At 40.0% G+C, this 13061-nt stretch overlaps 2 protein-coding genes across 8 annotated transcripts in view; one reads left to right on the forward strand and one right to left on the reverse strand.

The window, feature by feature from the left end:
- The window catches only part of klhl12 (kelch-like family member 12), a 69044-nt gene extending 57547 nt beyond the window's left edge, over positions 1–11497 (forward strand). For 5 of the 7 annotated variants that reach the window (XM_069941407.1, XM_069941411.1, XM_069941409.1 and 2 more), the window contains exons 11-13: positions 616–714; positions 3560–3746; positions 6772–7301. In XM_069941407.1, coding sequence (XP_069797508.1) covers positions 616–714; positions 3560–3746; positions 6772–6898 — 413 coding nt within the window. In that variant the 3' untranslated portion in view covers positions 6899–7301. Of the gene's footprint in view, positions 1–615; positions 715–3559; positions 3747–6771; positions 7516–11164 lie in introns of those variants that run through there. The other 2 variants (XM_069941412.1, XM_069941413.1) reach the window with 2 other exon arrangements.
- Positions 9386–13061, reverse strand: part of LOC138764940 (apoptosis regulator BAX-like) — a 38929-nt gene continuing 35253 nt past the window's right edge. Inside the window, exons 3-4 of the mRNA XM_069941416.1 lie at positions 12384–12608; positions 9386–10813 (exon numbers count right to left, since the gene is read on the reverse strand). Of these exons, the coding sequence (XP_069797517.1) occupies positions 10799–10813; positions 12384–12608 (240 nt within the window). The 3' untranslated portion in view covers positions 9386–10798. The remainder of the gene's footprint in view (positions 10814–12383; positions 12609–13061) is intronic.

The raw sequence follows: 13061 nt of genomic DNA on the forward strand, positions 1-13061 counted from the left end.
TGCACCTTCTCAAGAGTAGCTGTGAATAGACTTAAAATGCTGACTTTGCCAGCGATGCCTTCATTCTATACAAAGTGGACTGGAATACATGCTACATTAAACAGGAATTTTAGCTTCACAAGCCCTGAGGTTTGTCATGCAGGACTTTCTCTCTTTTAACTCCCTGATTCTAGTTGCATTGTCTTGTTTTTAGGTTCACTCATGATTAGACTTGTGCACACCTGAAAAATCATTAGGTTCCATTTTCCTTGAAATGCTACATTTCCAGTTGCTTTTTTTCTATTAACTGCCTTTGTTCTGATTGATTATGTATTTTATTGGAAATGTGGTCAATATATAAAGTGAGAGATGAGTTGTTCCAACACTGTTACAATACAGGGATGGCAGTTAGCTTAGCGCAATGCTATTACAGGGCCAGCAACCTGGTTTGAATCTCCTGTCATTGGTAAGGAGTTTGTACGTTCTAGCTTCTACCCAAAGATGTACAGGATTAGTAGGTTAATTGGTCGGAGTGTATTTGGGTGGCACTGGCTTGTGGACCAGAAGAGTCTGCTGCCAAGCTGTATCTCTAAATTAAATTAGAATTTTTTTTAAAAGTGCATGATTTTGTTCCAGGAGGCTATGATGGAATTAACATCTTGAGTTCTGTGGAGAGATATGACCCACACACTGGACACTGGACACATGTCACACCAATGGCTACCAAACGCTCAGGTTAGTTGATCTTTTAAAAAAAAATTGTTCTCTCCTGAGGGTCTTTGAATGAATTTTCATCTTATTATCCTCAACGTGCAGATATGAAGTAATGATTAAATGATTGATTTGCAAAGATCTGTAACAAAGCAGTGAGTATGCTGGAAACTCATTAATGCACGAGGTCATGCACGACTGAATCAGCACCTCTATGGTACAAAAGCTTTCCTTTGCATGACTCAGGAGAGTTGTTCAGAGCTAGCACGAACTTAGAAGGAGGGAAGGGGAGTGGGTAGTTGTGAAACAGAAAGTGTTGAGGATTGAGAGAAGGGACAATGTAAGTAAAGACGTCAGGGAAGGATTTTTTTTTAGATGGCATGAGATGAGGTTTGGAAGCCAGAGGTGAGGAAAGTTGGTTCAAGGGACGAAGGTGGGTAGATGGGATGTTGGAAGTCAATGCAGAATTTTGAATTTGTACAGCACTGGAGCTGACGGTTGGTCTGATCCAGGCCTAACAGGAGGTTAGTAGTTGAACAGGGTTGAGTGGGGCAGCAGGAATGGGACATGTTTCAAGGAGATCATTGACGAGGGTTACTGCCATAGAGTGGATTCACAAGAGTTGAGTAAATAAATTCAAAGGAGTCTCAGCAAGTCAGGTTCCCTGTGGCAGCCAACTTACAAGACCTTCTCAAGTTATACTGAAGTGGCTTCACGAGTCCATTCATGAGAGTTTGCAGAAGTGGTATCCTCCTGCACTTTATTGGAGTGCGCCAACTGTGCTTTAATGCTTCAGATACACAGAGGGTCCAGAATGTGAATCATTCATTTTGCTAACCACCTGGTAAGTTTTAAATCTGTCAGGAACATTTTTCTTAGAATTGTGTACAGAAGCCTGGCACTGTGCAAGAGCCCTTTTAAACAAATTTTTAGAATCCCACACCCAGTGCACACAAATGCTGACATACATTTCAGTCTTCAGAAAAGTTGCACCCATGCCCTTTAACATTACCTTAACAGCCAGTAGCAGTGGCGTGGCACTGTTCATGTGCGAGGTAAGTTTGCAAGAAGCAGCTAGCTTTTGGTGCTTGGGGAGGGAAGATGTCACTGCTTTCCATTTTTGATTTGCAAGAAGGAAGTGGTAATTCTTTCTGATTACCTTTCCAGATGTCTGTTGGATTGTTAGGTGAAGACCTCGTTTTGACTCAGATGAAACTTGTTACATAAATATTTGCTTATAACCCATAACCTATGTCCTGGTTTCCAAAAAAAAAATACTGCAAATGAAAAATCAGAAATCTGCAAATCCAAAATCAAAATACTTAGCACATCAGGGCAGCACCTGTGGAAAAAGAAAGAGTTAACATTTCAGGTGAAAGAGCCAAATGAGTGTTTCCAGCATCTTCTATTTTTATTAATGAATTATCATCGTCCTACTTGTATCTCTGAATCAGAGTTTCCTTCTGTTGCTGGTGTGATAAGTATCGGGGTGATTATTTCACCTTCCACTAAATAGCCTGCGTCATTTAACCAGGTTAAATGTTGGGGGTCAGATTGAGACAGCAAATTATTGGCTCTGCATACAGCTGCTTGTGGGTATTGCTAATATATCGAACTCGTCTTGAGCAGGAGGTAAGACACCACCACAAAATGTTGCAGTCGTTCTGGAGAAGGTACTCTGAAACTCAGACAACGTCTTTGGGTAGGGATGTCCAGGATTTAGATTTCAGCAAGCAGAGGAGGGGTAGCGGAATGGAATCAGAGTGGTGATGCGGGTGTTCCTTTGTACCTGTTGCTCTTCTCCTTCATGGAAGTAGAGGTTATTGGTTTGGGAATTGTGGAGAGCCTTAATATTTATGGACTTGGAGGAGTACCAAAGCTTGGCCGGGTTAGTCGTGAAGTCAGGTGAGGTTGAAGGAAATGCTCAGTAGATCAGGAATCACCAGTCGAGAGAGAGTTAATTTTTTTTAACTTTTTATTGGAACTGGAAATATGTAGAAGTATAACTTGTTGGAATACAAGATGATCAAAGTTCAGATTTATTGTCAGAGTATATGCATGACATCACATACAACCCTGAAATTCTTTTTTCTTGGGGGCCAGGCAGAATTTCTACTTAATGCTAGTGCAAAAAAACTGAACCCAAGAAAAGAGACGTATCCAAAAGAGAGAAACGCAAACAAGATAAAAGTGGAAACAAACTGAGTAAAACCGGAAATAAATCTTCAATAATAATGTGCAAAATAAGAGTCCTTGATTGAGTTTGTTGTTTAGGAGTCAACCTCTTTCCTGATACCAGCACCGAGAACAGAGATTGTCCTGGGTGGTGTGGATCTTTGATGATCGCTGCTTCTCTGACAGCAGTGTTCCATTTAGATTTTCTTGATGGTGGGGAGAATTTTGCCTGTGGTGTACTGGACTGAGTCCACTACCTTTTGCAAGGCTTCTGCTCAGAGATATTGGTGCCCCTGTGCGAGGCTGTGATGCAGCTGCTTAGTGCACTTTCCAGTACACATCTGTTAAAGTTTGCCAAGGTTTTTGATGTCAGCTGTCACTGCCAGTCACAGTGGTTGGATATCTTGTAAGGGAATGAGTTAACCAGGATCCATCAGATTGATTGGATTGAAGGGGATGTAATGAATTCCACAATAGCCGATGGCAGATGATCAAGCTTTTGTAAATTGACTATAGGAAGGATCGATGATCAATTTTGCTGCACTTTTAAGCAAGAGATTCAATAGATTGCACTTTTAGCCTTCCAAGCCTCTTCTGAGTTGTGTTCCTTTTATCAAATGCACCTGTGCAAAGACGTTTATTGTTAAACAGAAGTTTTAAATGCATTTTGCCTCTTCTGTCCACTCTCACTTAGGAGCTGGAGTGGCTCTACTGAATGATCATATTTATGTGGTTGGTGGCTTTGATGGAACAGCCCATCTTGCATCAGTGGAAGCTTATAACATTCGTACAGACTCGTGGGTAATGATAACTAACATGACAACACCTCGATGCTACGTGGGAGCAGCAGTCCTTCGAGGGAGGTTATATGCCATTGCTGGGTATGTCAAAGTCTAAACAAGATGGTGCAACTTTCACATAGCACTCATTTAAACCAGGCACCAGCTCGTACTCATTATTTTATAAACCTCTATCAGTTCAGCCCTCAGTCTCTTACACTCCAGAAAAAAAACCCAGTTTGTCTGGTCCTGTTCCCACATCTCATATCCTCTAAGCCAGGCAACATTCTGGTAAACATTTACTGTGCCTTTTTCATACCCTCCATATTCATCCTGTAACAGGGCAACCAGAACTGCCCACAGTATTGCAAGTGAGGCCTAACCAAAGTTTTGTATAGCTGCAAGATTACCTTCTGGTACTTATTTTTGTATTCAATGCCATGCCCACTGAAGCCAAACATACCAGATGCCTTTACTACATGACTACTTTCAATGTACTCTGGACCTTGAGCCCCATATCCCTCTGCACATCAATACTTTTAAGAGACCTACCATTAACTGTATAAATTCCCTTCCATTTTATCCCCAAATTACAACATCTCACACAATCAGGATTAAACTTCATCTGGCATTTTTCTGCTCATATCTGTAACTGATGCATAATGGAGTTGGGATACAGAGGTGTTTTTTGGTTGGTATTCAGCAGTGAAAGGGGTACTGCTGGGGTCAGTGCTGAGCCCACAAATGTTCACAATGTACAGGGTATATTGTATCTAAGTTTGCTGAGGACACTAAATTGGGTGGAAAAGCAAATTGTGCAGAGGATATGGAGTCTGCAGAAATATAGATAAGTGAATGGGTAAAGGTCTGGCAGACAGAGTACAATGTTGGTAAATGTGCAGTTATCTACTTTGGAAAGAAAAATGGTAGATCTGATTATTAATTATTTAAATGGCAAGTGATTGCAGCACACTGCTGTGCAGAAGAATGTGGGAAAGTTTGTGCATGAATTGGAAAATGTTGGTTTGCAGGTGCAGCAGGCTATCAAGAAGGCATTTGGAATGTTGGCCAGCATTGCAAGAGGGATCAAATTTAGGAGCAGGGAGGTTATGCTGCATCTGCTCAAGGTACTAGTGAGGCCACATCTGGACTACTGTGTGCAGTAGGTGGCTTTGGAGGTGGTGCAGAGGAGGTTCACCAGGTTGATTCCAGAGATGAGGGGGTTAGCCTGTGAGGAGAGATTAAGTTGTCTGCGACTGAACTTGCTGGGATTTAGATGAGAGGGGATCTTATAGAAATGTATAAAATTATGAAAGGCAAAGCTAAGATAGAGGTAGGTAAGTTGTTTCCATTGGTGGGGGAGACTAGAACTAGGGGACAGAACCTCAAGATTCAGGGTAGTAGATTTAGGATGAAGATGAGGAACTGCTTTTCCAGAGGGGAAATGGAATTCACTGTCCATTGAAGCAGTGGAAGGTAACTCAGTAAATATATTTAAGACAAGATTGGATAGATTTTTACATAGGGGAAGAATTAAGGGATATGGGGAAAAGGTAGTTAGGTGGAGAGGAGGCTATAATCAGATCATTGATGTCATTTCATGGTGGAACTGGTTTTACAAGCCAGATGGCCTATTCCTGCTTCTTATGATCCTAATCCTGTTGTATTATGTGATAGCCTTCTACAACTCCACCAATCTTTGTATCATCTGCATACCTACTGACCCATCCACCTACTTTTTTCATCCATTTATGCATCTGGTCACAGGCCTCCAATTTGAATAATAACCTTCCACAATTACCCTCTCTTCTGTGAGCAACCAGCAAATTTCATATCCAAACCAATAACTCACCAGCGATTCCATGCAGTCAGCCTAACATTATGAACCTTGTTAAATGTGTTATTAAAGTACATATGAAAGAAAGGAATTTTAAAAGGATTTCAGGGGACAGTAATTATATGGGTTGATATCTGGAACTTGCAGCCTGAAGAGGTGGTGGAGTCAAATACAGAGACAGGCATTTAGATACACAAGGCATAGAAGTATACAATTCAAATCTATTAAAATGGAATAAAATCTTCTGCATCAGAGACTGGAATCGTTTGGTTGAGCACCTTCATTCTGTCTACTGCAATAACAGGAACCTCCCAGTGGCCAACTATTTTAATTCCACACTGACCTGTCTGTCCATGGCCTCAAGCACTGCCACAAATTGAAGGAATACCACCTAATATTCCGTCTCAGCATCCTCCAAACAGATGGAGGGTGACTTCTCTATCTTCTTTTTTTTGTGATTTAATTTTGAGAATTTTCAATCAACATCCATTCAGAACGAATAATCAAAAAGGAAAGTATCAATAATATTAAAACAATACAAATATCGATCAGCAGGTCGACATTAAAGAAAGTGAGAAAAAAGTCTTGATTCAATTATTATAAAAAAAGAAAAATTACAATACTACTACACGTGTCCATGTTGAATCAAAGGGAGAAAAAGATAAATAGAAAGGAAGAGCAAGATAAGAGGAACCCTCCCACACCCTGAGAAACAAGAGTAAGTAAGAAAAGAGAAAGAATAAGATTGGCTTTACCTAGGATAAAGCCCACTCCCATCAAGGGACAAATAACCCGACTTATCTAGGGTTCTCGGTGCTGCGCTGCGAACACAATTAAAGATTTGTTTCTCTTCCCCCATGTCTCTTCTCCGTTTCCCCACATTGAGAGTGAACCGGTATGGACTCGAAGGGCCGACATGGCCTGTTTCCGCACTGTAAACCGTTATATAACTCCCATCTTCTCCCACTTTTGTTTTCAGGCACCTTTCTGCTTTTTGCTCAACCTCAACAAAATGTTTGGTTACCTTTTACTTCCTCTAGATGCTGCATGACCTTTTGAGTTTCTCCAGCACATTTGTGTATTGTATTAAAATGAGATTAGTGTACGTGGGTAAGGAGGCAGGCATAGATGTGGTGGGCCAAAGGGCCATTTCTCTGCTGCTTGCCTCTATGGTTTGGGCTGTGCTCCCCATGCAGTGTCCACTCATGGTTCCAGTTGGATAATTGCTTTCATGTGAAGAAAATACTCATTCCAAATGGATTTTTCAGTCGTCTGGTTTATTATTGACAGGTACGATGGGAACTCTTTGCTGAGTAGTATCGAGTACTATGACCCTGTTATTGACAATTGGGATATAGTCACTTCAATGGGAACTCAACGCTGTGATGCTGGTGTGTGTGTGTTGCGGGAGAAGTGAAGAACTAACCCAGAACAAGTGGAGCATCCAAGGAGACCAGTATCTCAGCAGCACTTCATCTTTGCCCTGAGTTGTGCCATTTGTCACCAAGTGCAATAGTTGGACTTAAATGTAAATCCTTCAACAAGTAAGCAGTTGTTTGCACAGAAAAGTAGTTCTGCAGCCCAGAATGAAGATTAAATGAAAGAGTTGGAACCAATGAGAATTTCTTGTTTGTCAATTCAGTCAAAAGGGCAGGAAAGGCCTGTGCTTACTGCTTTAAACTGTGAAAGTGTGACTGTTTAATGTCCATGTGTCATTCTGTCACTGCCAGTGCTCAATCTTTTAAAGTGTAATTGGGCTGATGCCATGTACTAGGATCTGAAAAGAGAATAAACGATAGGTTCAAATCTTACAATCTTAACGACAGCATGACCGTGTGAAGATAGTCCTCATTGGATTTACAGTGTTTATTCATCCTACACTGCAACCGCATTTATATAATCAGACTTCAGTCCTGCGCATTAATGAAGCCAATTACACACCCTTAGGGAAGTCTCTCTTCTTATTGTTTTAAAAGTAATTTGTACCTGTGAGGGAAAAATAGCTGCTAAGAAATAAAACAGTGCCTGACTTTTGAGCTTTGTAAAGACGTAGAAAACATTGTAGATTTTCATTTATTACCTGTGAAGAATCTTCACTGCAGCCAAGGCTCCATCTTATTTCCTCACCTGGTTATTGTTCCTTTCACACTAGGCAGCTGATCTTTTGGAACAACTTCAGGTTTATTTGCTGCAGTATGTCTTTACAAACTCGCTTGTATTTGTGCCCAAGAAAACTGTGGGACCTACCTGGTTTTAGCTATCATTGTTCAATACCTTCTGCCCCCATGGAAATGTATTGAAATCTGAAAAGATGGGGACAACTATCTTACATTCTCTGCCTTGACACTGGTGATATTTTTATATTACATCTCAATATTTTCCCAGCATTCATCATGCAATTTTAATGTAAATACTAACCCTTTCAAGCGCATTGTCTTTCTACCCTTATTGAAATCTTTTCATATTGCCATCCTGTAAATGCAGCTATATTATTAAGACCAACTAATCCATGAGAGAATATATAATCTATCCACAAGTTTGAATAGAGGAGGAACTGTGGGGAATCAATTAATGCACTAAATCACAAACAAAAACACTGGTTGAGCAGACAGGGCAGGTTAGGTATTCTGTGATGAATTTACTGGTCATAGGGCATCTGTCATGTAAATGACAAATACTATATATTAAAAAAAATACTGTTTGAGTGCAACCTAACTAGTTCTTTACCCGATCCACCACTGACAATCTAGTATGTATATAACAGTTTCAAAATAAGCTGCAATAACTCACCAAGACTTCAATGGCACTTCAGGAATTCTCTACAAAGACAGAGGGAGAATGGGTACACTTGCAATTTCCCTCAAATCCACACCTCATTTCAGGAATTTCTTCTGTTTCTTCACCATTGTGGAATCAAAATACATTTCAATGTAATATACATGAGACACTTCAAATTTTGTCTGAGGTCAGGCAAAGAGTTGCCATGAACATTGCCTGGCACTCCTATCAAGAGGAGAGTGGGATAGAAAGAGAGGAAGACTCCAGTTCCAATCTTTGAAAGCCTCAGCTCCAGATCCAAACCTTCAGTGCCAGAGGACCTTAGCACCAATTTGCATCCCACTTTTGAAACCTGGATCCCATGAGTCAATCCAACCAGCCTGTGTGGGTCCTTCAGCTGCCGAGTTCCTCCCTGTCCACTGCCATGGTCACCATCTTACGGGAGAATCTCCTAATCTCCTTTAGCATGGGGGGAGGGGGGGAATTCTCCTTATTTCTGGTGCCCTTTTTCAGTCTGCAACCCTTAATGAACCACTGCCCAGCACAGCCCCTATGGTTGCAGGATTTAAAACAAAACCACAATGGGCTCCTTTAACATGCCATTTAAAGCCTGTACAGAGCAGTCAGTATTAGAGCTGGCAGTAGGACCCTGTGGAGCAGCACTGTGTCTCCGCCCCCCCCCCCCCCCCCCACTTCTGGGTTCACACCAGCGTTGCCATCATCCCCTCCCATCATCCCACCCAAACAGCATTTTGTTTCCCAATCTGCAGGCAACAGTGACTCTAGACCACCTACTCACCACCACCTGAAAGGGCATTTGCATCCCAAACATGAATAAATCATACAAACTGAATGCCTACATTGTGAACCCTGACTGAAATAAAATAACAGTAGACATGGTAACAGGCAATTTCGGTCCACGAGCCTGCACCACCCAATTACACCCAAATGACCTATACTCCTGGTACATTTTAAATAGCAGGAGGAAACCTGGGGATAATAAACAAATAGACAGTGTGGGATTCGAACCCCAGTCTCAATCTGTAACAGCATGGCACTGACCACTACGTTAACTGTGCCACCACAATTGAAAACCAGTTAATTTTAAAGCATCAATTTTCACAAGTGCAATCCAGCTACATTTTATTAAAGCCAAGTTTTCAGTTTAAACAATGATCATCTAAATATTGTTTACAATAATCATAGATCTGTTCAACTTGTTTAAAACATGATTGTATTGGGTTGATGCTCAGTAAATAGTTGTCCGGAAATGTATGTAAAATTCTTGAAACACAGTACAACTATACTTTTTCAACAATCCTCTTTTCATTTGTACAGAAAACAGAACATTTCTGAATTGTGACAAGAACACTGTAAAAAATAAAAAGTGCACCAGATTGCAGATTCTTAATCCATCCAAAACAAAATATCTGTCAATACAGGAGCCTGTGATATCAAGATTTAGTGAGATATGACATTAACACTCAAGACCCAATTTACAATTACAAGGCTGGTCAATACTGTCCTTTTAAATCCACACCACAAAGGGCTTCTTGCTGACCTGCAAGTGCACATTGCGATTTAAAGTAACATGAAGAGAATGTTAATTTGGGAGTGCAAAAATTTGAAGGCAATTAATAATTATGCAGATTTTGTTCCCATTTTAGACAAGTTGATAATTAATTCCTCAAGTCCATTTATGGATCAGAAAACCAGGCTGTTGAATGATGTAAGAAAGCTACAGCTGCTGCTCTCCACAAGGCTAAAGTCTGTACTGGGTACCCAGCAGTTGATTAGAATTTAAAAAATTTGCTGGGTCCTCATTCCATAGATGTCACTTAAATAATGCTGATTATTCCCAGGATCTATAGTTTTTTTTTGAATTAGTGATTAAACTGTTTCTGAAAACAGATTTAATCCAATCACTGCTGCCAGTTTTAGTGGCCTGGTCCTTTGAAGTGCGGTCAAAAAATGTTTGGATAGATACTGATTTTGATGAAAATAAACAAAGGATTTGTGGGCTTTTCCAATCATCTGCTATCTGGAAGTAACCAGAGTCTGTAAACAATTTTTTATAATTAACCAACTCCAAATGTCCTTAAAAGCAGCTATTAGAAATTTGAAAACCTGTTGAAAACTGGTTCATATATCAATGTGCAAAAATGATCTGCCCCACAGCTCCATGTTAATAGAAACTAAAAACAAGGTATCTTCCTATTGTCAGTAATTAGTTTGGCAGATGTCTTGATTTGCTTTATTCATACTCCTTCGTACATCAGATAATTATGGCTTTAGAAAGGGAAAGGAAGCACCACTCTTAACTGGAAATCGTATTTGGTCTATCTACTCCTTACCAGTGTATGAAGGACTTTAAGAAAATTGGTTAAACAATTGGCAATCATGTTACTCTGAGAAACACATGTATTAGAAGGCTCGTAGGATGTAGAGTGTGGCTCCAGCTCCATATCAAGTTGTGTTTGGAATGGGTTTTCTTATTTTTAAGCCAATCTTGCACTTTCTTCCGTTCTCTGGCCACACATCATAAGAGCTTATCCTAAAAGAAAAAAAAAAATGATAGTTTACTACCACTGGCCACCCATCAAGTTGTGTGATTTTATTTGGACAATCCCATCACTCAGTTCCAGAGATCTTCATTGCAATTATATTGATGGGTGATTCCACCAAGGAGAATTGACTGAACGAGACACAATCTAACAATTAAAAGGCAAGTCTCAGGAACAAAGTCAGGAAACACCTCTCTCAAGTGGATTCTTATCCCCTCCAGAATTCCTACTCGAATCTTTTCAGGCAACTTTCTCGTCTTGGCAAGGAGTTGGAAATTGTATTCTAGGGGTGATGGTGAAAGAAATCCATTACTTTTTAGTTTTTTTTCTCCCCCATTTAGGTGTAGCTTTTTTGGTTGAAAATGGAACATTGACTTCAAGACGGTTAACATCTCCACGGTTGCACTCTTCAAGGATGCACACTCAGCCCTCTTCTTCCTCTGAGTATATACCCACAACCTACAAATAAATTCCATTCCAACTCCCATCTTCAAATTATCTGGCTACATCATAGCAGAAAGCCAGGCATCCAATGACAAGACAAAATACTGGAAGGAGATTGCAAGTCCAGTGTCATGGTACCAAGATAACCTCTCATTGTTGTTAATATGAAGATGATCACTGATTTCAGGAGGGGGCAGAGACCACATCCCTGTCCACAAGAACAGCACTGAAGTGAAAAGTGTAGATATCTTCATTTTTAGGAATAAACATCTTCAAAGACAGATGCATTGTCTCCAAATATCTAACCCATGCAACCACTCTTAAGGTGAAGCAAACATTGATAACCTATTCAGCTAAAGGAGTAGGATTGTTGAGTTGATTCCCCCCACTCTTTCCAGGAGGTGGCAAATGGAAAACCATTTGAAATGACTACAATAGCGGTCAGGTTTTCTCCTGTTTCATTGGAGACAATTCAAGTTAATTTTATTTTGGATTACCTAATGTACCATAAACAGAGACCAGGTGATTTAAACAGATAGAACACCCTGCCAATACTAATCAACAATAATAGAACTCGTGCCTAATCAAGAAGGTACAGAGTATATAGTTCAGTAATGTAGGTGAGCTTTCAATTTTGTCCAATGAAAATTTAAATCAGACAATCTGTCCCAGTGCACGTGGCCTATAAAACAATCAGAATGATCAGTTTGCAATTGAACAAGTTCCATTTAGTATAGCCTGAATTACAGACAGGTCTTATCGTAATACAGCAGTCTGTGCACGAGAACCAACTGAAGACAATGAAAAGATAATATACAGCACAGATATTGATTGCCCAATGGATAAACACTTAGGACACCAAGAGAATGCTCTTGTTTTCACTAGAATAGTTCTATGGGACTTTTATTGCCCGGTGAGGAGATCTGGGTTTAACACCTCATTTAAAAGACTAAGGTGCAAACTCAGATTATGTGCTAATTTCTGGAATAGATTTAAACATTTAAGCCAAAGATGATATCAAAGTTGTATTCAGGTAAAAGTCTAAATGAAAAAAGTACTATATTCTAGTGAAACTTCTTCCTTATTACTATTGGTAGTGTTATATACAGTACTTACCCATCCTCCTGAACTTTGAATCCAGGTCAACAAATTCTTATTGATAAAGCTTGTCAACGCAGTTTTGATTGTTGGTAGCAGGTCAGGCATTTCCTTAGAAATATTAATTCCCAGAGCAACTGCAGCTCTCAGAAGGTGCATCTCATGACCCAACTGTTGCAAATGTATCTGCAGTTCAGGGTTATTAGTCAGCTCAGCCACCATCCCCGAAAACACATGGTCAACCTTGGAAGAACATGACAACTTTTTTAAAATTACCAGCAAAAATGGCATCTCTGCCCAGTTAATTGCACGCTCTTTATTGAGATCAATTCCTCTATCTTTCACCAGCTATTCTACTTTAACCATACTTTTCTCTATGCCCTGCATTAACTATCACATTCTTGGATTGTATATTTCAACATCAAGTTACTCCTTTCAGATTATTTACACAAGTAATAATAGAAATTTTGCAACTGACAAATAAAAACATAGAACATTTTAGCACAGTACAGGCCCTTCAGCCCTCAATGCTGTGTCGACCTATCCCTACCAAAAAAAATACAGAATCCTTCTTACCTCATAAGCTTCTATTTTTCTTTCACCCATGTGCCTAAGAGTATCTTAAATGCTACTAATGTTTCAGCCTCCACCACCACCCCTGGCAAGGCATGGTACCTTGGCATGGTACCCATCTAC

Source organism: Narcine bancroftii, chromosome 5, assembly GCF_036971445.1.
Source record: "Narcine bancroftii isolate sNarBan1 chromosome 5, sNarBan1.hap1, whole genome shotgun sequence".
Taxonomy (NCBI): Eukaryota; Metazoa; Chordata; class Chondrichthyes; order Torpediniformes; family Narcinidae; genus Narcine; species Narcine bancroftii.